Below are 26257 nucleotides of genomic sequence, written 5' to 3' on the forward strand. Positions count from 1 at the left end.
AACCACCTGTGAACGATGTTTTTACGACCTTAACCTGATTTAACCTGATGCAGATTCCAATCGTTTTTACAAACATTTGCCAGAAATCCACTCCAAACCGACTGACATCATGTAAAACTGATGAAACGACAGCAGACACAAAAAAGTACTGAGACCCAAAACAGATGCAAAAAGACGCAAAACAATCACGAAGAGACACAAAACAACCGCAAAAATACACAGAATAACCACAACCAGATACACAAATATCCACAACCAGATGCAAAATTACCAAAAAAAGACACAAAACGACCACAAAAAGACCCACAAAAACATGCATACCAGTTGCAAAAAGACGCAAAACAGCCACACAGACACAAAAGAACCACAAAGAGACACAAAGAACCATAAAGACACTCAAAACAACCACAAAGGCACACAAAATCACCACAAAAAAACACAAAATTACTAAAACAAAATGCAAAACAATCACAAAGAAACACAGGATGCAAAGAAGACGTCTTGTATGTCTTTATGGTCATTTTTGTCTCTCTGTGGTTGTTTTGTGTCTCTGTGGTGATTTTGTGTCTCTTTGTGGTTGTTTTGTGTGTCTTTGTGGTTTTTGTGTCTTTGTGGTTGTTTTGTCTTTTGTGTTGCTTTGTAGTTTTTGCTTGACTTTGTTGTCATGTTGTGACAATTTTCTGTGTCTTTCTGTTTGTTTTATGTATTTTTGTGGTTGTTTTGCGTGACTTTGTTGTCATTTTGTGTCTCTTTGTGGATGTTTTCTGTATTTTTTGTGGTTATTTTGACTCATTGTCGTTTCATGTTTTTGTAGTTGTGTATTTTTGTGGATGTTTTGTCTCTTTGTGGTTATTTTTGCTTGACTTTGTTGTCATTTTGTGGTAATTATTTACCGTCACTAAGAGACTGATGTTTTAATGGTCTTCTGTCCCGGCTGTGTCTCTAATTAACCTCTAAACTCGTGGATCTGCGTCTAACTAGACTCCTCGGATCAGATTTAGAGCCTTCGATCGGCTCATGAGGTCAAAAACACCGAATGGAGGAGAGGAACTCGCCAAAATAAAAGAAAACCAAACGTCTTCCTCATTAGTGCCCGTCTGGGTCGTCTCCACGGCAACAGAGTAAATATAGAGGGGGAGGGGCGGCGCGTCATCGTCGATGCCGCCCTGGGTCGCCACGGCAACCGGTGATGTGGAGACACACAGGGAGAAGAGTCGAGTCACGCTTCATTCAGAAATCCTCGAGGACGAATAGAGACGGGTTTTTGATGAAATAACCACCGAGGCTCCGCCCACTGTAGGTCTGTAGTTTAAAGATAATAAAATAAAAAGCGTCATCAACAGGTTGGAAGAAAGACAGAAATCACAGCTTCTGTTGGTCCTCAGAGAAACCAGTTTATTTGTGGCACGTAGCACATAGAACACCTAAATACACAGGAAATATAAAAAATGTGAAAAATATCCAGTCCGAGTGCAGATCTGCAGCTCACAATCTGATTTATTCTAAATATTCTGTTTATTATTTAACAGTAGTTTAATTTAGATTCTGCTCACATTAGATAGAATAACACAAGTAGTTGTTTTATAAAAGAAGTCTGCGGTTCAGAGACTAAATGTAATTATTTGAAGCAATCAATCAGAAATGTTTATAATAATAATTTTACAACCTTTTGTGTTTATTGTGTATTTTATGTGACTCTGTGTGTAGATTTAGTATTTTTTGTGGTATTTTTGTTTCTTTTTGTCATTTTGTGTATTTTTATGATAGTTTTGCATATTTTTATCCCACTTTTGTGTATTTTTATGATACTTTTGTCATTTTTTGTTGTCTTTTTGTGGTTGTTGTATTTATTTTCATGTTTTGTGTATTTCTGTGACAGTTTTGTGTCTCTTTTTGTCGTTTGGTTGTTGTTTTGTGTCTTTTTGTGTTTATTTTGTTGTTCTCTGTGGTAATTTTGTATTTTTGTGTCTGTCGTTTTGTGTATAATTGTGATTCTTTTGCGTCTTTTTGTGCTACAACTGGTACTAAATTTTGGTTTCTTTTCATTCCATATCCATTTTTCTGCCATGACAATGCAAATTTCCCCACTGTGGGACTGATTCAGGCTCATTTTAGCTCACTTTGATGACATTTACCAGCACAATAATGACCGTTGCTTGGATTAAAACCATTTAGCGTTGGACCAAAACGGCAAACGACAAAATCCAACTAAAGCAGGCTCATTAAATGATGGCTTCTGCTGCAGCTAAGACACAAAAGATGGAACTTTTTTACATAAAATGGTGAAATGTTGTTTCTAGCTGCTGTAAATGTTGGACGCCACTTCAGATCCAGGTAATAAAAACAGTCATTTTCCTTGAACCAACGCTCCGGTCGGACTTTCAGCTCGGCGACCTTTTAGCGACAGTCAGATGGGAGCGTTAATTGTCTAAAATGGACGTGGTGTTTGTAGAACAGCTGCCAGGCGGAGATGTGGCAGTTAATTGGTGTTTGAGTCTATAGGGGGCGGTTGGTTAATGGAGCCGCCCGTGAACCAGATGACTGACATGACATTCAGATCTGTTACTGAACGCCTCTGAGCTCTGAGAACGAGAACATCAGTTAGCTTCATTTAACCGAGACGTCAGGCCGATGTCTGGAGAGATTTCATCAATATCAACACTGAAGCTGCTGTTCTGTGTCTATACTTTTAATTTAAAAGGATAAAAAGTCATAACTGAGCTCAGCAGGTGGTTTGGGGCTGAACTCTAGATTGGAAGTGGTTTTAGAATGGTCTTAAACTGGTTTAGGACTTGATTTAGAACGGTTTAGTGGCTTGTTTGTGGGCAGGATTTCAGTCTTGGTTTTGGAGTTGGTTTCAGACTGATTGGGGACAGTTTTTAGACCTAAAACTGGGCTATTAAAGGGGAACTTCGCTTTTTTTCAATCTGGGGTCTGTCATTTCAGACATGTGGGTGATGGAGAAATGAATTTTCGACATAGCTCCAGTATTTAGCCAGGCAGGCAGCTTAGCAGCTCAGCTAGCAGCTCGGCTAGCGAAAAGTATGGGGCAACTTGCCCCCCTGCGTCAAAGTCCGCCCTAACATGCTTTTTTCCCACACTGACCGGCTCAGATAGTCTCAATGAGTGTCCCACAACATACTAGAGATGAGAAGTGAAAGAAAACCTCCACATTACCTGGTGATTGGTTTTGCTGTGAGCTATCGCGCGATTTCAGAACGAGATTTATTTTCTAGCGTCCTGAGCTTTGGATACAGACCACAACAAAGTGCGATCGCCAGGTAATGTGGAGGTTTTCTTTCACTTCTCATCTCTAGTATGTTGTGGGACACTCGTTGAGACTATCTGAGCCGGTCAGTGTGGGGAAAAAAGCACGTTAGAGCGGACTTTGACGTGGGGGGGCCAGTTGCCCCATACTTTTCGCTAGCTGAGCTGCTAGCTGAGCTGCTAAGCTGCCTGCCTGGCTAAATACTGGAGCTATGTCGAAAATTCATTTCTCCGTCACTCACATGTATGAAATGAAAACAGACCCCAGGTTGAAAAAAACCGAAGTTCCCCTTTAACTGGTTGGGTCTTGGATGCCATTTGGTTTGAGAACTTTTTAAAACCTGTTTTAAACTGGTTTAAGCTTTGTTTTTCTGCACATTTTAGCTCGGGTTTGGAGTTGGTTTCAGACTGGTTCACAACTGTTTTGGCTTGATTTTAGACCTGGTTTTGAACTGGATTTGGACTTGGCTTTAGACTAGTTTGGGACTGGTGTTTGACTTAGTTTTTGCTTTTTTATTTTGGAGCTAGTTTTCAGTTGGTTTTGGATTGTTTGTACATGTTATGAACTCGTTTCCCTTGTTGTTGTGCATAATTTTAGCCTGGGTTTGAACTGCTTTTGGAGTTGGTTTCACACTGATTTGGGATCGTTTTTAGGACTAATTGGAAAAGGTTTTGGCTTTATTTTGGATTTGGTTTTTAGACTGGTTTCAGACTTGGTTTCTGAGTGGTTTGAAACTGTTATTAGCCGTGATCTTAACTGTTCATTTGTTTTTTGGTGTGAATTTAGACTGGTTGGGACAGTTATTCCACTTGATATTAACAAGTTTTTGTCTTTGTTTTAGAGATGGTTTTCAATTCATTTTGGACTGCGTATGCATCTGTCTTGAACTAGTTTTAGCTTATTTTTGTGCATAATTTCAGACTGGGTTTGGGACTGATTTTAGACCTTATTTGAAAAGGTTTTTGGCTTTGTTTTGGAGTTGGTTTTCAATTGGTTGTGGACTGTTTTGAACTATTTTCAGCTTTGTTTTTGTGCATAGTTTCAGACTGGGTTTTGGAGCATCTTGGAGAACCTGCTACAGTTGTAGAGCAGCTTCAGGCTTGGTTTTGTCTTTTGCTTTGGTCTGGTTTTTAAAGTGTTTTGAATTGTTTAGACATGATTCAGAACTGACTGGCTTTAGTGATTTAGGAGCATCCTGGAGAACTTCCTACAGTTGGAGCTGGTTTGGAACTTTAATTTGAACTACTTTTATACCACCTTCAGATGTTTCTGAGCTGGTTTTAGACTGACTTCCAACTCCGTTTTAGACTCGGTTTATAAATAGTTTTCTACTGGTTTCAGGGTTTGTTTGAACTGTGTTTTTGTATTTTGTATTTATGTTTGTGCATGATGTTATACTGAGTTTTGGCCTCAGCTTTGAACTGATTCCAGAATGATTTTGTACTTTCCAGCTCTGGCTCATTTAAGGGGGGGGGGGGGGGGTGTTCAGTGGTTTAAGCTGGTTGTTGACTGTTTTATACTGTGTTCTATGAAATGATTTAAACTGTTTTTAGACATGGTTTTAAACTGCTGTAGTCTTGATTTTGGAGCACAACTGAATAGTTATCGACTTCATTTAAACAGCTTTAGGAGAAAATGATCCTGATGTTGAGAGGACTTGATATTTAGTTGGTAATCACAGTTTTGACGGCTAGAAAATTAAAGTCAGCACCACATTTCAGCAGTAGTAGAGGAAGTATTTGCATTTTTTAAAAATAAATCATCAAAACCACAAACTGTTCCGAGCAAAATATACTTAAATTAGCTCCTGAAGATGTTATATAGTTCATTGTCATGTGAGAATATTATAATACTGATGCATTTTTAGTGAAAACTAAAACAGCATATTACGGTTTGAGGTTTTTTTTGTGTGATTTCTATGTAAAAAAAAAAACCAAATTCCACTTATTTAATTAAATTCCACCGCTTCAGTTTTGCATGTAGCCGTCGAACCGCTGCCTGGTTTTCAGCTTTAATGTCACCTTCAGAGATTTAGATGAGAAAACAGAGCATGTCCAGTCAGGAGCTGTGATATTTGTTTTCACACCTGCTGGATCCAGTGAACACCAAGCGTTTCATTTACGTAGCAATGCATGAACACACACTCACACACACATACGTTGGATGTGTTTGTCAGGTTTTTAATTAAAGCTGCAGGTTTGAGTCCTTATCTGATCAGAAACGACAGCTTATCGGTTTCTGTTTAAAGAGCAGCAGAGTGCGAGGTGGCTTGATGGACGTCTGAAATCACCTGGAAAAGAACACAAGTTGGCATTTCAAGCCCTGTGAGGACATTACAGCCACCTAAACCTGCGTCTGACTTCAACTCGAAACCAATTCTTAACCCTAAAATTGACATATGAAGATCGGTAGTAATATCTTCACTTACCACGACGTCGTCACTAGCGGTTTGAGGACATAACAATTGCCTAAACCCGAGTTGTTAACCTCAACTGAAAACCAATTCTCAACCTTGAAATCGACCTATAATGATTTGTGATGTTGTCCTCACATACCAGTCACCGAACCCGAGTCTAACCTCAACCTGAAACCGATTCTTAACCCTGAAATAGATGCATTACAATTTATGTCCTTGTATACCATGTCGTCTTCACAAAGCTGCTTGTGAGGACGACATCGTTAGTGAGGACATAGCAGTCACCTAAACCTAAGTCTAACCCCAACCCAAAACTGAATCTTTACCTGGAAATCGATGTATAATGATTCGTGAGGATGTCCTCATATACCATGGCGTCCTCACAAACCACATCTGTGACAGAAGTCCCCACGAAGACAGCCGAACAAACGCACACACACACACACAAAGCTCAGTCAAGTGTAAAACCTCCTTTCATTTTCTCCACAGTTCATTTCTGTTCCTGGTGTGTGTGTGTGTGTGTGTGTGTGTTGTCTACATTAACTTTGTTGGCAACATTAACTGATACATCGACGTGACTCAGCCGCTCGTCTCAGAGGCCTTTAGGCGACACATCGATCATTAAAAGGCAATCTAAAGACTCAGTCTGTTGTTGAAATTTGCTAAATCGAAGCGTTGTTTCTTGATGCTTCTGTAGAACGAGTATTCTTTTGTGTTTTTACTGCGGCTTCAAAATACCTCAAAGCCAAAGCAGGAAAGTCCTGATCAAAGTGTTTTTCACCCCAAGTCATTTAATATTTAGGATCTGCTGAGTCTCAAACTGATGCAATTTTCCTCCATAACAAACACTTTAAGTACATTAAAGTTATTAAAATCAATCCAATATATCTGCTTGACAACTAAACAACTCAATACTGCAACGCTGTATGTAAAAAAACTGCATTCCTGCCTCCAGTCTGTTCCTGAACGTTCAGTCTAAATGTTAGCCTAGCCGTGCTAGACCCAGGTCTGAAGACACAAGGGTCTAGGAACTCTTGACAGGGAGGGAGGCGGGCTAAAAGGTTGTCTTTCAAATCACTCTGCAGCAATTGGGGAGGTATACAACCAATCTGCGCAACGAATAGGCTCCTAGAGCGCCGGAAATCAGAGGATGCAGGAGTTCGGTGAAGCCTTATTTATACAGTCAATGGGTGAAGCTCAAGTATATTACAGACATGTTAACAGAAAGATTATTCAGAGTCGGTGCTAATGGAGCTCAACGACTGTTGTCGTTTTTGTTGTCGACCCTGGCAGAGAATTAAATTCATTGCCGTGGGTTGTCTAGCGCGGCTAGGCTAGTTGTTTCCGGTTGTTTCTGTCAGAATCGTCACGCCTCTGTCGTCACTTAGTTACGCCCGCCTTCTGACTCTACACTTCATGGTGATTCGTTGGCCAGTTTTAGGAGCATCCAACCTCGAGGCTTACCGAGGGTAACTAGACCCACCCTGGCAGAGAATTAAATTCGTTGCCGTGGGTTTTCTATCGCAGCTAGGCTATATAAATGTAGCATTAGAGGGTAAATGTAGCTTTAGAGGGTAAATGTAGCGTTAGAGGGTTGTTACGGCCACCAGTATTGGTGTGCCATTTGTTTTGAGGTGGTGTTTTGTAGGGCCTTTGTGTGGGCTCAGCTGTGTTTGTTGCAGAGTGTGTGTATTGTTGTTCTGTGTGGTCTTTCGGTTTGTAAGCACTTGTGACGGGTGCTACAGACAAATTTGACCTTTTCTTGGCGGCTTTAGTTTAGTGTGGAGCCCTCCGTCTCAGTGGAGACTGAGGCTCCGATTCGTAGTCTGCCAACTGTGTGTAGGAGCCACTTAGCATTCTGAGTATTCGTGAACTGTGTGTTCAGTATGTATACTTATTCAGAGGCACCAGTTTTGCTTAGTTCATTTTGTGCACATTTTGTATTAATTTTTGTTCCTGGTGGTGGGTGTTGCTTCTGTAGTTCGGTTTGGCTAGGGAGTTTAGTTGTTTTCTTTGTGTTTAGCTAAGTTACAAACTCTGTTAGCCTTTGTTATGTTTTATTCCGTTCTTTGTTTTAGCAACACTCACCAGTCTTATGTTTTATTGTCACTTTTATGTTCCTTTTGCTACTAAGCAATAAATCCCTTCACCTAACCGATAACACCTGGTTATTTTGTTGCATCCAGCCAGCCCCTAGAGGTTGGATCGTAACAGGGTAAACGTAGCGTTAGAGGGTAACTTCAATTACAGGTATCTCATAATATCCTTCAAAATATTAATAACTGACATGTTGACAGGTTTAAAAATATCAAAAAAAAATTCTTTTTAACATGCTAGCTCATTCTCTTACATTTAACTGTAAAATTACACTATTTACTCATATTTGCTGTTATTTGAAGGAAAATTATGTATATTCAAAATTTGTCAAATTATGAGAAGCAAAATTACACATCAGTAATTTTTTAACAATGTTAGCTTGCTTAAGCTAACTAGCTAACATCATATAAACTTATTAAAACCACATCACAAATCCCAATTGAGCCCTTCTATAAAACCTTTTTATTTTCTATTTGATTATAGAAATAAGCATCATATCGTGTGAAATATAGATTTATAACAGTTACACCCCCTGTCAAAAGTTTTAGGACAGGTTCTAATTCTTTTGAATGAGAAAGTGTCCTAAAACTTTTGACAGGGGGTGTAACTTCTAATCCTGAGTATATTTCTTTATCAAACATATAACTGCATATTTTATTATAGAGTCTATAATTGTGAATAATTTTAAAATTGTCCCATTCTTTATTTGTATCACCTTTCAGTTTCAGTTTACTTTCACTTTCATTTCTGATGCGTCAAATCTGTTTTTGTAACATTAAGATTATATTTCTAAAATCTCTCCCAGCTGTGGAGCTTCAACTGAAGACATTTTTCAGGTGGAAGTTTAAAATAGAACACGGCATCTTGTAGCTTTAAGTTTAATCAATATGTTTGATTCACTGCTTGCTTATATTTCTGTGTTTATGGCTCTGAGCTCACAGAGGACATAACTCAGAGTCAGTCTGATGTAACCGGCTGCAGAATCCATTAAACCACAAATGGATTGAAATGCGTTCGTGTGGATTTTTACTTTACGGCTGCAGCTCTCCCTTCTATTTACCCAGAGTGCTTTTCTCCCTGTGAGAGTCCATCCCATAATATGTTTCCCGAGTGCTGGAAAACCGACTAAAGCAGCTTTTAGTGCAGCTCAGATCTGAATATCTGCGGATGTTTGCTTCACGTTGGGGATTATTGGTCGACTTTTCACAGCTGGATGAATGTTTTTATCATTTTTAGAAGTCGATACTGAGCTCAATTTTCTGATGAATTAAAAACATTCAGATTTAAACATGTAGCAAAGACATAAATTAGTTGTTTTTCATGTTTATGGGTCTTTCTGTGCTGCTTCACTGTAAAATCTAAGTTTCTAATTGTAATCTTTACTGGTAAAAAGAAAAATTATCTCTTTTTTTAAACAGATATTTTCCATTATTTAAAAGACAAATAAAGTAAATTAGTGTTTTAAAAATAGTAAATAATTTTTCTATTAACTTTCCAAATTTCCAAAATTCTGTTAAATTACTGATAATAACCACTGAAGTCTCATAAAACTGTTAATTTTAATGTTAATTCTAAAAAAATGAATAAAACATAAAGGGAAAAAAGAAAAGCAAGTAAAACTGTCAACAATGTTGCCCAAATCAAATGTTAGAATATAATATAATAGTATTTTGTAGTAGAGTTTTATTTACTCTTGAACCGTATTTGATTTTAAAATTATATTTTTACTGTATTTAAATAAATTTTAAAAAATATTAATATGTTATGTTAAAAAATAATTTATTTTTGTGGTGAAAAATAATGCATCTATTTTGTTAAAGCAAATATGTTTAGTTTAAATAGTTTATGTATTGACTTTATCAGTAACAATATCAATCTTTATCAATAATATTTTTCATTTCTTCTATTTTCTGCCTCATTTCCAGTTTTTTCCTGAACACTTTTTCTCTGGTCTTTGTTTCCGTCTCGTCTCTCATTAGTATCAGTGAACCTTCATTACTTCTTCAGCCTCCAGGATTACCAGATGAGTGATGTAATCTGATTACTGTGCGGCAGTAATCAGATTAGTGGCTGGATAAAGATGGCAGGTGTTCCAATTAGTGGCCGAGTAATTTCCTCTTTTATGACCCAATTATATTCGAAATGCAAAATACAGCAGGAACCAGAGGACAGACACACACTAACACACACTGTAACACACTAACACACACATCTAGTGTTAATTTAACCTCATCTCTGACCTTCACTGCACGTTTAATATTTACGACCAGCTCTGATCATTTCTAAAAGTCAATTTTTATTAAACTGTTAAATCTGTAGAAGGAATTTTGGATCTTATTTGTACAAAACAACAACAATAAACACATGTTTACTGTTATTTTAATATGTGTAGGACTTTAAAATGTTAGATTTAAATGGAAAGTTTTGATATTATCAATGTATTCTGTTGGCAAAGTTGTTTTGTGTCTCTTTGTTGTCGTTTCTAGGGTCTTTGGTTGCTTTATGGTTGTTTTGTGTCTTTGTGGTCATTTTTCAGCTACTTTGTTTTATTTTTATCATCATTTTGTGTAAATTTGTGTTATTTTTCGGGTTGTTCATGTCTTTCTAGTAATTTTTGTCTGTTTTTAGTTGTACATCAGTTTGAGATATTTTATTGCATCGTTTTGTGTCTCTTTGTGGTTGTTTTGTGTGTTTTTGTAGTTGATTTGTGTCTATGTGGTTTAAGTTTTTTGTAGTTATTTAGAATTTTTGTGGTCATTTTGTGTACTTTTATGGTTGTTTTGTGTCTCTGTGGTTGTTTTGTGTCTCTTTGTGGGTTTTTTTGCGTAGTTTGCATTGATTTGTGGTAATTTTAGATCAACTTTTCTGACATCCTATCAAGAAAACTGCACTTAAAAGCTGTCAAATTTACACCGTACCGTCCTTGTTTCATATGATTTAACGCAACAGAATTATAAACAACACCTTTAAGTTCATTAACGTGTTGATTTTGACTCTTTGACAGATTTAACGTCATGTTTTCATGTTGTAGAAATCCTGACGTCAGTAAAGTTCCACATTAATCCTGGTTTAAAACGTCGTGTTCATTAGTTCTGCTGATGAGAAGCTGAAAGGCTTTAAAAGCGTTAAAATCGATTTCCACAAGTCTGCAGATACCTTTTCTAAATATTACTACTAATTAATGAAATAAAAACATGTCATTTTCCTCCATTCTGGGACGTTTGGAGCCCAGAAATGAAGCCTGCAGCAGCTGAAAAGGTCAACAGAGGGAACAAACTATTAATTCATAAAAGCATGTGTTGCTTCAGGCAAAGGGAGAAATAATCCGTTAATGTAATCAGTGAGGATGACGGCTGTAGCAACGGCGTGTGTTTGTGTGTCCGTTAAACTAATTAACCGTGACGAGCCGCTGGAGCTCCAGGACCTCGTGGGGGGCAGCGGAGTGTCGCTGCCCAGGAAAGGGCCTCCGTCCCTGGCGACACACGCTGCCGCGCTCCCCTCTCTGCTCTGGAGGAAAGATGAGGTTGTTAGAGGAACAAATGAATAAACTTTAACTGATGGTTTTTGTTCCATCAGGTGGTTTTAGTGACATTTTGGACTTTAACAACAAATAATTTGGTCATTTTATGTATTGTTTTGGTCATTTTGTGTCTGTGTCCTTTAGTGCCTTGTTTTTGGTCATTTTAGGTCTTTGGGTTTGGTCATTTCATGTTTATGTGTCTTTTAGTGCCTTGTTTTGGCCATTTTAGGTCTTGTTTTGGTCATTTTGTGTCTGTGTCTTTTAGTGCCTTGTTTTGGCCATTTTAGGTCTTTGGGTTTGGTCATTTTAGGTCTTGTTTTGGTCGTTTTGTGTTTCTGTGTCTTTTTGTGCCTTGTTTTGGTCATTTTAGGTCTTGTTTTGGTCATTTTGTGTCTTGTTTTGGTCATTTTAGGTCTTGTTTTGGTCATTTTGTGTCTTGTTTTGGTCATTTTAGGTCTTGTTTTGGTCGTTTTGTGTCTTGTTTTGGTCATTTTAGGTCTTGTTTTGGTCGTTTTGTGCCTTGTTTTGTTCATTTTAGGTCTTGTTTTGGTCGTTTTGTGTCTTGTTTTGGTCATTTTAGGCATTGTTTTGGTCATTTTAGGTCTTGTTTTGGTCATTTTGTGCCTTGTTTTGGTCATTTTAGGTCTTGTTTTGGTCGTTTTGTGTCTTGCTTTGGTCATTTTGTGTCTGTGTCTTTTAGTGCCTTGATTTTGGTCATTTTAGGTCTTGGTTTTGGTCATTTTAGGTCTTGTTTTGGTCGTTTTGTGTTTCTGTGTCTTTTTGTGCCTTGTTTTGGTCATTTTGGGACTGTGTGTCCTTCTTCACGCTGCTGCTTCTGAACTTCCAGCAGTACAAAGTTCACTTCCTCATTACTGTCCAATCAGAGGACTTCTCTCCGTGACTGATCCAATCAGGACGGACGGTGTTTGTGTTGTCGGTCTGTCAGGATGTGATTGATGCTCTGCAGCTCACACTTCATTATTTGTTGTCAAATCTGAACGTCGCTTTTGTTGTTTGGAAAAGTTTAGAGTTGAAAGAGTTTCTCAGAGAACTGATCAGGAATAGTTTTGATTACTGATCATTTTTAGGCAAAGATACAAAAAACCTGAGATGAAAAAACATTTGCAGTGGTTGTTTTGTCTCTTTGTGGGTTTTCTGCATCTGTCTGTGGTTGTTAATTTGACTTTGTGGTAGTTTTGGGGTTTTTTTATGTAATTTTATGTACTTTTGTTGCAATTTTTTCCTGTCTTTAGTGACTTTCAGGTCTTTTTTTGTCTTTTTGTGGTCATTTTGAGTTTCTTTGTGGTGGCTTTGTGTCATTTTGGGTGGGTGGGGGGTTGATTGTTTTGTGTGTATTTGTTGTAATTTTTAATATCCATTTTATGTCTGTGTGATCATCTTATATCTGTGGTTGTTTGTGTTTCTGTTGTCATTTTTTTGTCTTTTTCATGTTGTTTTGTGTCATACCGGGATCGTTTTGTAGATTTTTGAGGTCATGTTGTGTCTTTTACTCATTGTTTTTGTGCCTTTGTGGGGTCTTTTTGGTTTTCTGTGCCTCTGTGATTTTCTGTGGTGGTCTATGATTTTTGTAGTCATCTTGTGGGTCTTCATTAACCATTTTGTGTCTTTTGTGGTTATTTTGAGTGTATTTGCAGTTATTTTATATTTTCAGCAGTTCTTTTGTGTATTTTGTGAACATTTGTGTATTTTTGTTGTGAATTTTGAGTTTCTTTGTGGTCATTTTGTGTCTTTAATTGATTTTTTTTAAGTGCCTTTTTGGTGATTCTTTGCATTTTGTGGTCTTTCTGTGTGTTTTTTGTTTTCATTTGAGTGTCTTTGTAGTAATTTTGTGTCTTATGGTCATTTTAAGTGTTTGTGTGATCGTCTTATATTTGTTTGTGGTCGTTTTGCATCAGTTTGTCATTTCTAAATAATCTGTTTAGAATCGGTGCTGAACTTGAGGCATTTGAAGCCTTTTTGCACTAATATGTAAAATCATGTGTTCATTTTGTAAACATGGGGTATTAATGGTAGATTTATGGTTAAATTACCCCTGAGAGGTGACGTCGTGACAAAGTGAACCTGAAAACAGCTTCTTTGAATGCGTCAGACCCTGAAACTGTCACAAATGAAAGCTGGATCCGGAGGAGAAGCTGCTGTTCTCCTGAATAAATGCCGCTAACGCTCCTCGTTGATCCCATTTATTCCGTTTATTACGGACCAAAGACACACGCATCGACACACACGCCTAATTGTATGCTCGGCCTGTTGGCATGGCAACCGCAATCACCCATCAGCGCGGCCCACTTATGATGTCACCGGGCTGTGGCTGCGTGTGATTGGCCGGCTGATGAATGGATGCTGAGGGAGAGAGAGGACGGATAAACGACAGAATAATAAACCCTCCAGATGATAAAAACACCAGAAACACATTTGTCTTTGGTCTCTGGGATTAGTTCTGATGGAAGGAAATATTCTCTCTGTTTTATTTTCTAAACACACAGCTGATTGATTCTGATGTTCAACGACAAGTTGGAGTAAAAGAAAAGAGACGAGCAGTGAAATGGAACATTACTTCCTTATTTATATATTTATTTATATACAAACACTGCAGTCAACAGTTTACAGCTCAGTTAAACAGAGTACTGATAAAATACCGTCTTCACCTTTTTAACTGCAGCTAGAAACTGTTTTACTCTGTATCTCTTTGGATCTCTGTCTCTTTGAATCTGTGATTCTTTGAATATATGAAACTGACTCTTTAACTCAGTGACTCTTTGATTCTTTGAATCTGTGACTTTTTTAACTGACATTTTAGTTCTTTGGCTCTTTGGATCTATGACTCTATGAACCTTTAACCCCTTAAGGAGGTGCCTCAAAAACAGGGCTCAGGGACTAAAAGGTTAAACCTGTGACTCTGAATGTAATTCTTTGACTCTGACTCTTTGACCCTTTGAGTCTTTAATTCTTTGGATCTATGACTCTGTGAATCTTTAACCCTGTCACTCTTAGATTCGTTAAGTGTTTGACCCTTCGGATCTTTGACTCTTTGCATCTCTGACACTGTGCCTCTGTGGGTCTTTAATTCTTTAGAATCTTTGGTTTTATGACTTCATGAATCTTTAATCCTGTCATTCTTTAATTCTTTGACTGACTTTCTGATGTTTTGAATTTTGCACCCCTACTTTGTGACTCTTTAATTCTTTGACTCTTTGGATCTGTGACCCTGTGACTCATTGACTCTTTAATGCTTTGAATCTTTGGATTTATGACTCAGTGACTCCTTCATTTATTGACTGTGACTTTCTGACTTCGTGACTTTGTGGTTCTTTGATTCTTTGTCTCTGTGAATCTTTGATTCTTTAATGTTTTGGTTCTTGGACTGCTTGTATAACTCACTGGGATTCTTTGACTCTGTGATTCTTGAACTCTTTGGATATTTGACCCTGTGATCCTTTGAATCTATGATTGTTGGGCTCTTTAGTTTTTGACTCTTTGGTTCTTTGATTCTTTTACGCTTTTAATCTTTAACTTTTTCAGTCTGGTTCTTTGAATCTGTGACTGTAAATATTTCACTCTGACTCTGAATCTTTAATTCTTTGACTCTGATCAGACTTCCTTCTTACAGACGTGACCAAACCATTGGTTCCTTGACATGTCGTTGAAACAATTCTGTTTTTCCCCGAAAAGCTTTGATATTACATCTTTTTTTAGCCAAATGTTGCTAAAAAAGTTTCACGTCTACACTAATAAAAAGCCAAAACTGTACCTAGATCTAAGTTTTAACCCGGCTGTTGTACACCTGCGCCCCCTGCAGGTGAGACTGAACCTTATTACAACTAAAAGTCGAGCTCCAACTCTTCAGATTACAGCTTATTTAACAGAACTGATATTGTTCTATGATGGAGGAACCCCCCTCCTCTTCCTCCAGTACCAATCACATCATCGCCATAGCAACCAGTTCATCCACGGTAACCAGCTGAGCACCAATCAGCCTCCTGCCGCGTAAACCTGAGTGTGACAATGAGGTTATGTTTGGAACTAAACCAAATAGGAAGGTGACTCCCTTTAAGCCAATCAGAGTTAGACTCATGACCTCATTAAGGCGCCTCCTGCTGGGCATTTAAAGAGACGCAGCACTAAAGTGATGCAACGACCAACGTGAGACTGATGAGGAAAGAACACGAATAAACAGATTCATGGTCCGACAATAACTCCAATAATTCATGCAAAATCAAATCGTTAAGCAATGTTAATGAAAAGAAATCCATTTCGATTGTTTTTTGGGGGGATCTTAAGACGCCGCAGACAAGATGGTAGATGTGTAGAGTTGTTGCAAATGTTTGTATGATTTCTAAAAACAAACAAAAGCACCGATATTGCATCTTTTTGTGAAGATTTTGCGTCTTTCTCATGTTGGTTTTGGATGTTTGTGGTAATTTTGACTCTTTAGTGTTGGCGTTGTCTTTTATTGCCTCTTGATAGCAGCTTTTACGTCTGTTTTAAACCAGCAACACACAAAAAATCCTGAAGCAAAGTCTTTATGTCGCAAAGTTTTCTCTTGGTTGGTTGGTTGGTCGGTCAGTCGGTTGATTTTTGTGTGGATTTCACTGAAAAAATTGGTTTTATTTATTCATCCAGCTGCTGTTTCTGATTTTCACAGAGACGAAACAAGAATCTGAAGACTTAACATCTGAGATGCTGTTAAATGTTGGCTTTTGAAGCTCTAGTGAACCTCCACTTTTAGATTTTCTTTCCTGAAGCCGTAAACGTTCTCGCAATGTTCTGGATTCACTGACCTTCACATCTGAAAGTGTTGATAAAAATGTTGTGCATCAAGTTGATCTAAAACCTGAACCAGATTTTGTTTGCTTCCTGTTTATTTCTAGAAAGTGTCATTTCAGTATTTCTAAAGCTGCTTCCTGTTCCTCAGTGTTCCTACGTTCCGCCCTGTGAGAGGGACAACCAGAAGAACAAAGACAGCGTCCTGTGGTGGGAGGATTACTTCACCAGAGAGGTCAGCAGTCAGTCCTTCACCTGCTTCTTCAACCAGCAGAGGAGGTGAGGCGGCAGCTCCTATTTCCAGGTGTGATTGGGATAAATTGGAAACAGAAGAGGTGTGATGCTGTGAAATGAGCCGACAGATCGATGTCCACGCTCCTCAGCTTTCTGATTTATGACCTCTGAATCCAGACGTCTTCATCTCACAGCTCAGTTTATTGTTGCTGCTGCAGGAAAATAGCTGAAGTTATACTTACAGTTTCAGAGTCAGTTTGTACCATCTGTTTAAAGAGTACAGATAAAAAAACAGCCTCATGACAAACTCTGGTGTTTGTATAGCAGCGTTTATTCTGTGATTGTGTCCATTCTCAGCCATGATCACCCTGTGCCCGGCGCTGTAGTAGAGGACTTCATTCAGTGGTGCAAGTCGTCCTTCCTCACTATTAATGTTCAGAAAACCAAGGAAATGACGACTGATTTTAGGAAGTCCCGTCCAGTCATCCCTCCCCTGTCGATTAACGGTCAAACTGCGGAATCAGTTCAGCAGTATAGATGTCTTGGGATGATAATTGATGACAGGCTGTCCTTCCAGCATCAGGTTGATGATGTGTGCAAGAAAGTCAACCAGTGCTTGTATTTCCTTTGGAAGCTCAGGAATATAAAGGTTGAAACTAAGTTTATGTATGTTTTACTCATGCTTTATGGAGTCTGTCCTGACATTTGCTTTTATCTGCTGGTTTGGCTCAGTCAACCTTAAAAACTGAAACAGACTCCAAGGCATAGTCAAAATGTGCAGAACAATTGTTGGCACTCCACTGACTGATATTTCTGTCCTACTGTATATAAAACTAGATCTTTAAAAAGGCAAAATTCATCCTGTCTGACCCTGGTCACCCTTTTGCTTCTGAATTCAGGGTGCTTCCATGTAGATGTGGGACAGACAGATTTAAAAAATCATGGGTCCCGTTGGCCTTCTTAATAATGAACGTTTTTTAACGCCTTTATAATGCACTTTGCATTGTGGTCACTTTAACTTTCTTTGGGTTTTATCTTTCTCTGTATCTTATTGCATTTTAATTGATTGCTGTTCCTGTTGTTTCTCTTGTGTATTTTATTGTTGCGTATTGCATTTTATTGTGCTGGATTGTTTGTTGTTTTTGCTGCTGGCTGCACCAAAAATTGCCCGCAGGGACAATAAAGATTTGACTTGACTTTATTAGTGTGTAGGATCCCCGGTAAAATACATGAAGGAAATAAGTCTAACATATTTTAAACTAAATAAAATACAATATCAATTAGGCAAAATATATAAATACAAATAAAAGAAAAATATGCAACGTATACTACAGTGAATGTACATATCGCTATATATAATTACTATAAAAATATATAGTTATCATCATCAAAACTTTATTACAGACACAGGGTCCAAATAAAAAACAAAAAAAAAACAAAACAGACAACACACATAAGAAATGTCTAGAGCAGAGTTATGAAAACATAAGAGAAAGAATACATTATGTATATTTAAAACTAACTATATGTGTGTGTGTGTGTGTGTGTGTGTGTATATCAGAAATAAAATAGAAATCTATAATATATATTAAACTGAGAAAAACATAAATAAGAAAAAATATATAAAACATATATATAAATATATATGTATAAAAGACAGAAAATATGTTTTTAAAACTATATATATATATATATGAAGAGTTCATTTGCAAAAACAACTCCGTTTTGATACATTTTCAGAAAACTCATTTTTTATTGTTTACTTGAGATAACAACACTAATAATTTATTTTTTTCTCTATTTTTTCATGTATTTTTCTACTGAGTCAAATCCACTCAACTTCACTTTGATTTTCTCAAGTAAACAATAAAATAAAGTTTTTTGAAAATGTATCAAAACAGAGTTGTTTTTGCAAATGAACTCTTCATATATATAAATATATATATATATATATATATATATATATATATATCGGTACACACCATGGTGCTGCCACCACCATGCTTCATCATGGTGCTGTTCAACTTAAAATTAAAGCAGATGTTTTACATTTAGGTAATCTTGCAGAAAGCTTTACTGCTGTTTTACACTTTAAGAAATTAAATTCATGAATTTTCTCTTTGGCAGACAAAAGAGAAAGTAAAGAGAAAGTGGAAGTAAAGTCCGAAGGGAAGTAGATGATCGAAGATTACACACTGAAAATAAACAGCAGTGACGTATAACAGCAGGTAGACCGATGGTTGAAGGAGCTGCTTTATTCAGGCCTTTTTAATTCTGTGACCAAAAACTGATGAGACAAAGAAAAAGTGCTTCATGGTGTCAGCTTAATCCTCCTGTTACTCTCAGATGGTGTTTAACTGTGACCTTGGCTGCTTTTATTTTTATCTTTGCAACAGAACGAGGAAATTGTGATGTGAAGGTCCGCTGGGAGCTGGTTGACGCCACAGATCAGCTCTTTGGAGAAAAACTGGAACACTCAAAAGGCTGTTTAAAAATACAGAAAAGACAGAGTTAGCCTTCATGTGGAGGGGTTTGTTTCAGAAGTAGCATTAAGGTTGCGTCTCGAAACTCTAAGTCAGTGGAAAAAAAAACGAAGTCAAACTGCTCCCTGGAAAACATTCAATTACTTTAGAAAGTCTGGAGTTAGCATTGTAATAAAACAGTCTCGCTAACGTTGCTGAGTTAATATTAGACTCGTAGCAGTTTAGCTTCACTAATGTTAACTTGCACACCGATGTTAGCTTAGGATTTGTGCTCTGCTAGCTGATATTATATTGCAAATAGCTTAGCCATGTGTATGTTACATTAGCTTTGTGCTCAGGTAGTTGATGTTGGAATACAATTAGCTTGCTAATGTAGCTTAACTAGATTAACTAGATTCTTGATTACAAGCAGCTTCATCATGCTAATACAGAGCTAAACTTTCATCCTATTAGGTGTTGAAGGACTAAGGTTGCTAAACAGTGCTAATGCTAATTTGACATTAGGCTTACCTGGTTCTCCACTACAAGTAATTTCAATAAATTTAAAATCTAGAAGATAAATTACTTGAATAACACAAGTATCCTTCATATCATGATGCTGCCTCCACCGTGCTTCATAACATGATGCTGCCTCCACCGTGCTTCACATCATGATGCTGCCTCCACCGTGCTTCACATCATGATGCTGCCTCCACCATGCTTCATCATGATGCTGCTGCCACCATGCTTCACATCATGATGCTGCCACCACCATGCTTCACATCATGATGCTGCCTCCACCATGCTTCATAACATGATGCTGCCAAATTCTGTTTTATTTACAGTTTATTTTCCTTCTTTGGCTGCAGGTTAATGAACTTCCCTCCCTCTCTAGTGAAACATGAGAAGTGTTCAGTTTGAGTTTCTAGTTACTGTTTTTATCTCTTCCTGTTTCAGACCCGATGACGTCTTGTGGCGTCGTTCCCACGACACCAGCGTCCTGCTGCACTGCGTCCTCTGGCCAATGGTGTCGCTGCTTCTGGGCACGCTCATTGTGCTCCTGACGGTTTGCGCCCGCTCACTGGCCGTTCGCGCCGAAGCCCTCCAGAAGAGGAAGTGTTCCTACGAGGTTTGCCAGGACCTGTCGGCCGCCATGCCTTCGGATCGCCGCGGCAACATGGCCAGAGACCCCCTGACGACAAACTCTGATGACCCCGAGCTGTTGTCGCCGTCCAGGACCCTGCCGTTGTTTGCAGTGCCGATTCGGCGCCGAGACCGGGAACATTGAAGCAGAACGGAAAGATTTTTTTTGGCGGCGTAAAATGCGAGGACGCCACCTGCTGGAGGAGTTTCTAGATCCGAGGTGTTGAAGAAGATGAAGGGAAACCTGTTGCCTTCAGCAGAAACACTGTAGACAAACGTCCTGAAACTATCGTATGAGTAGAATCTCCTGAGCTGCTGTTGAAGCGGTTCTGGTTGGGTTCTGATCGCTGGTTCCACTTTGAATCTGGTTTCTAGTCTTGAAAATTCCAGATTTATTCAGCTCCGGTGCTAAAGAATCTCTCATCAAATCTTCTGGTTAGTTTGTCAGCAGAAACCTTAAAGACGTGAAACTGTCTTATCTGAGAAAACACTGACGAACAATGAGACTAAATAACCAATCAGTTCATCAGGAAAACAACCAACAGATTAATCCACCGTGTAAATAATCAATAGTTCCATCCAAACCTCACATTGTTGACACCACAAAAAGGCCAAAATTACAAAATGATAAAAACCATGAAATTACCACAAAAAACATTTAAACCACAAGAAAGACCACACCACAAAAAGATTCAAAATGAACACGATAAGACACAAAATTACCAGAAAAACACACAAAATGACCACATAAAGATGCTAAATTACCTAAAAGAGACACACAATTCAGCCAAGGATTGAAAATCTCACAAAACTACCATGAAAAGACACAAAATCAACACAAAAAGGTAAAAAATCAAGACAAAAATATTGGAATGACTCCAATAATTATTAAAATAGTTGCATAATAATTTCATCAGTTAATCAGTCGACTAATTAGTTCTAGTTCCATTTTTGATTTCGGATTTTCAGGAAAACTGGATGCAAGATGTTTTTTCCAGCTGTTATTTCAACAAAATCAATCTTGGCTCCTAATCTGTGTTGTTTTTCAGGTCGTTTTTGTGAAATTTAACTTTGAGATTTGATTGGAGATTCATTAAAAAGCCGTCGGAGCCCAACCAGAGATCCGAGGACGTTCAATCTTTACTGTAGCTCTTCTTCTACTGTAGTTTCCCTCCAAGTCCCAGTAGCCATAAATGTTTCTGAGATCCTTCTGTAACCAGACTTTGACAGACCAGGCTTTATATATTCAGATATATATATATATATATAAATAGATATATGTGGAAATGAAGGACGTCGACTGCAGCACTTTGTACCTGAACCATGTTTTAGCTTCATTTGTCCAGAAGAGCATGAAGCCGGAACATTAACTGTCTCATTTAGAGTTTTATTTTCATCCAGAAAAGTCTCCAGATTCAACTTTAATCATTTAAAAGACTCAAAGAAACCAGTGAGCAGGTGAAAGTCAATAACTGGAGGTAAATTTAAATAATTGAACCGACATTGTTAATTATTAACGTATTGAAATGTGCTCATCAGAGGCCCGTTAGCGGCTCCTGGTGATGTCGGACCTCCTCCTAATGACGCTCTTTGAACCGTGGAGGTGTTTGCAGACAGCAGGAACGTAAACGTTGGAGGTCAAACCGGCTGCTAAGATCACTGAGAAACTGGAAAAACTGAAACAAAGACGAGTTTCTGTTGGTTGTTTGATTCAAGAACTGAATTTAATAGAATCTGAGAGAAATGTGAAGATGTTGAAGCCGAAGCTGACTGATTTTTGTCCAATTTTATTTTAAAAAATCAGAGAAAATCAGCAAAAGAAAACGTGAATTATGTGAGTTTTAGCTCTCTGAACTCCAAGCAGCAGTTTCTGGGTGTTTGTTTTTAACCTCCTGTCACTGTAAATCTATGGAAACCTAACATGAAGAAAAACAGAGAACTCAGAAATGTCTTCTGTTAGTTAGAATGATGGAAATCTGAAAAAAAGTTTAAATTGGAGAAACCAAATCAAAAACATGCTAAAATCCCACAAAACCATCAGGAAAAGACACAAAATCAACACAAAAGGTGCAAAACTAATACAAAAACTTTTAAAATCACGACAAAAAGCATGAAATAACACAAAAGGGATTCAAAATCACCACAAAAACATGCAAACCCACCATGAACAAACACAAAATTATTCCGAGATGCAAAATAACAAGCTATGAGTATAACACAGAATGACACAAATCTGAAGAAAAGAAACGGTTGAAATTCGTGAAACCACTGCAAAAAGATGCTAAATTACCTGAAATTTACACAAAATCCCCACAAAAAGAAGCAGAAAAGCACAAAAGATGTAAAATAACCTGAAAAATACTCAAAATTACCAAAAAGATACAAAAACACTCAAAAGTACCACAAACAGATTCTCAAAAGTCTCAGCATTATCACAAAAACACTCAAAAATACCACTAAAGCAACACAAAAGATGTGAAATTACTACAAAAACACTCAAAATTGCCAAAAGAAAACCACTCAAAGATATTAAGACTCCAAAGAGATGCAGAATCGCTACATAAAGGTCAAATTAAAATCAAAAATCACCACAAAAGGACACAATATCGCCACAAAATCACCGTGAAAACAAATCCCCACAAAAAGATGCTAATTTACCATAAAATGACACAAACAAAGACTCCAAGAACCATGGTGTTTGTGCTTTTTTCTAAAGACGTTTTCAAACCCTTCAGCAGGTTTTTGGGGTTCAGACGTTAAAATTGTAAAAGACGCTTTCAGACTTTGATGTCCAGGATGATCTGATTCCTCTGATCTGGTGTTCTTCCTTCTTTTAGATAAAGTCTGAACAGATCGTAGCGAAAACCAGCGGGTTCTAAAGAGAACGTTCCTCAGAGAGCGTATGAATGTAGCTTCAAGAGAAAACTGTCGGTGCCTGAAGGAAGCAAACTAAAGTCACTTTTACCTTCTTCTTCCACTTTCTTTTCTTCTTTTTTTCCCTTTTTGTCCTTTAATCTTCATTGCTTTCTTTCCCAGTTTCACACTAAAATGTGTAAAATATGCGTTGGTCTGCAGTGTATTATCTATAAAGATAGAAAATTACCACAGAAAGATACCAAATTACCTTAAAAAGACTCAAAATTACCACCAAAAGACCTAAAATTACCATAAAAAGCCATAAAATCACCACAAAATGGTAAAAAAAAAACTCAAAATGACCACGAAAAGATTACAATTAGCTCAAAAAGGCAAAAAATTTGCAAAGAAAGATGTGAAATCCCCACAAAAAGACTCAAAATCCCCACAATGCCATGCTAAAGTACCACAAAAATAATAAATCTCTCCAAAACAGATGCCCAATCACCTAAAACAAAAAATTTAAATTACAAGAAAAAGATGTTAAATCACCACCAAAGACCCAAAATTACCTTAACAAGACTAAAAAGCATCATTAAAAAGATGCAAAATTACCGTATAAAGACTCAAAACTACCATAAAAACATTCAAAATTACAGCCAAAATACTCAAAACAGCACAAAAAATCAATATGACCCAAAATTACCTTAAAAAGATAAAATTACCACAAAAGACTCAAAATCACCAACAAATGACGCAAAATTCCCCCAAAATCACCATGAAAACAAATCGCCACAAAAAACCGTGAAACCAACAGGAGTCAAATCTCTAATTTACGTCTTTTAGAGGCATCGAACTTCAACCCTAACTGTGAACTTTTACCTGAACTGAGGAAGTTTTGTAGCAGAACGATTCACTGTCAACCAACATTTTCATTGGTTTTCTTTCTTTCTTTCTTATTCTTTTTTTCTTCCCCTGTCTTACTTTCCTTTTCCAGTTTTTTTCTGTGCTAAAATCACAAACCTGTTGGATAAAAACTCTGAATCAAACCATAAAACTAAAGGAAATCTTTGCTGTCAGCTGTTATTTTTCTGATCATCCAGGTTTAAAACGATTCTGTTCTTTGGGTTTTCCTCCAGTCGTCCATCCTCTCCAAAGAAAAAGTAGCTTCTTGGTAGCATTTCTGTGTTTTTAAGAGACTTTAAGAGCTTTTCTTTGTCTGTCTGTTGGGTTTTCTATCTGAAGCCATAAGCTGGACTTTAAACAGGAAGTGTTTGGTCTTTCATCGACCTTCTGATTGATTTTGTCTCCGACCTGTGAAATCCTGACCAGTATACTGTCTGTCAACTCCTTCATCTGCTGTACTTCCATGGTTTTTCCTGTTCTCGCTGGTTTTCCATGAACTCTGAGTGTCGTCTGCGGGTGTTTTCTCGTCGTCCATCTTTGTTCGGACCCTCAGCACTGTACCATGTGACCCAGGTAGCCGCTTCGCCATGTTTAATAATAAACAACTATTGTGCCTGATAGAGATCTTTAAATAAAAACACACTGTCTTCAAACTCTGTCTCTCTGCTGGTTTTCTGTCCTCTGTCACACAGCTGTTTGTCACACGGATACAAAATTAACACAACAAGGTGCAAAACCAACACAAAAAGACTCAAAATTAACACAAAAACATACAAAACTAGACGAGCCCTCAGTAGAGGGCAGAACCACGCCATCTACTGGCGAGTTTCAGTAGATGGCATTAAATACTTGCATATGAATCTGTATCAGTTTTGATCATCCTACGTATACAGGACTGTCTCAGAAAATTAGAATATTGTGATAAAGTTCTTTATTTTCTGAAATGCAATTAAAAAAACAAAAATGTCATACATACTGGATTCATTACAAATCAACTGAAATATTTCAAGCCTTTTATTATTTTAATATTGCTGATTATGGCTTACAGCTTAAGAAAACTCAAAAATCCTATCTCAAAATATTAGAATATTTCCTCAGACCAAGTAAAAAACAAAATTATAACAGCAAAACAAAATCAAACATTTGAAAATGTCCATTAATGCACTCAGTACTTGGTTGGGAATCCTTTTGCACGAAATACTGCATCAATGCGGCGTGGCATGGAGGCAATCAGCCTGTGGCATTGCTGAGGTGTTATGGATGCCCAGGATGCTTCAATAGTGGCCTTTAGCTCATTTGCATTGTTGGGTCTGGTGTCTTTCAGCTTCTTCTTGACAATACCCGACAAATTCTCAATGGGGTTCAGGTCAGGGGAATTGGCAGGCCAATCGAGGACAGTAATGCCATGGTCAGTACACCAGTTACTGGTGGTTTTGGCACTGTGGGCAGGTGCCAGATCATGCTGGAAAATGAAATCATCATCTCCATAGAGCTTTCCAGCAGAAGGAAGCATGTAGTGCTCTAAAATCTCTTGGTACACAGCTGCATTTACTCTGGACTTGATGAGACACAGTGGACCAACTCCAGCAGCTGACATGGCTCCCCAAACCATCGCTGACTGTGGGAACTTCACACTGGATTTCAAGCAACTTGGATTTTGCTCCTCTTCAGCCTTTCTCCAGACTCTGGCGCCTTGACTTCCAAATGAAATACAAAACTTGCTTTCGTCTGAAAAGAGGACTTTGGACCACTCTTCAACTGTCCAGTGTTTCTTTTCCATAGCCCAAGTCAGACGCTTTTTCCGTTGTCTTGAGTTCAGAAGTGGCTTGACCATGGGAATACGGCTATTGTAGCCCATTTCCCGGACACGTCTGTAAACAGTGGCTTTTGATACCTGGACTCCAGCTTCAGTCCACTGTCTTTGAAGCTCCCCCAAATTCTGGAAGCGGCTCTTCTTCACAATGCTGTTAAGCCTGCGGTCATCTCTCTTGGTTGTGCAGCGTTTCCTGCCACATTTCTCCCTTCCAACAGACTTTTTGTGAATGTGCTTTGAAACTGCACTCTGTGAACAGCCTGCTCTTTGAGAAATTTCTTTTTGTGTCTTACCCTCCTGATGGAGGGTGTCAATGATGGTCCTCTGGACAGCAGTCAGATCAGCAGTCTTCCCCATACTTGTGTTTAGTTTACTGAACCAAGCTGAGTGTTTTTCAAGGCTCAGGAAACACTTGCAGGTGTTTCGAGTTATTTAGACGATTCAAGTGATTAGTTAAATAGCCTACTAGTATACTTTTTCATGATATTCTAATATTTTGAGATAGGATTTTTGAGTTTTCTTAAGCTGTAAGCCATAATCAGCAATATTAAAATAATAAAAGGCTCGAAATATTTCAGTTGATTTGTAATGAATCCAGAATGTATGACATTTTTGTTTTTTTAATTGCATTTCAGAAAATAAAGAACTTTATCACAATATTCTAATTTTCTGAGACAGTCCTGTATCCCTTCCTACTTGATCTGCTGACCTGTAACTCCACAGCTGAGCAGGAGACCTTAGACTGATCTTCAGTGCCAAG

At 37.8% G+C, this 26257-nt stretch overlaps 1 protein-coding gene across 2 annotated transcripts in view; it reads left to right on the plus strand.

Annotated features, from left to right (window-relative positions):
* LOC110963757 (calcium-activated potassium channel subunit beta-4) overlaps window positions 1–24337 on the plus strand; it is a 33285-nt gene extending 8948 nt beyond the window's left edge. Inside the window, exons 3-5 of one of the 2 annotated variants that reach the window (XR_007944099.1) lie at window positions 16235–16362; window positions 19737–20767; window positions 21990–24337. Coding sequence is in view for 1 of the 2 variants with exons in the window: in XM_022212228.2 (XP_022067920.1) it covers window positions 16235–16362; window positions 19737–20067 (459 nt within the window). In the remaining variant the exon portion in view is untranslated. Of the gene's footprint in view, window positions 1–16234; window positions 16363–19736 lie in introns of both variants that reach the window. The other variant, XM_022212228.2, reaches the window with a different exon arrangement.
* The last annotated feature ends 1920 nt before the right edge of the window (window positions 24338–26257 follow it).

This window comes from Acanthochromis polyacanthus, chromosome 1 (assembly GCF_021347895.1).
Source record: "Acanthochromis polyacanthus isolate Apoly-LR-REF ecotype Palm Island chromosome 1, KAUST_Apoly_ChrSc, whole genome shotgun sequence".
Taxonomy (NCBI): domain Eukaryota; kingdom Metazoa; phylum Chordata; class Actinopteri; family Pomacentridae; genus Acanthochromis; species Acanthochromis polyacanthus.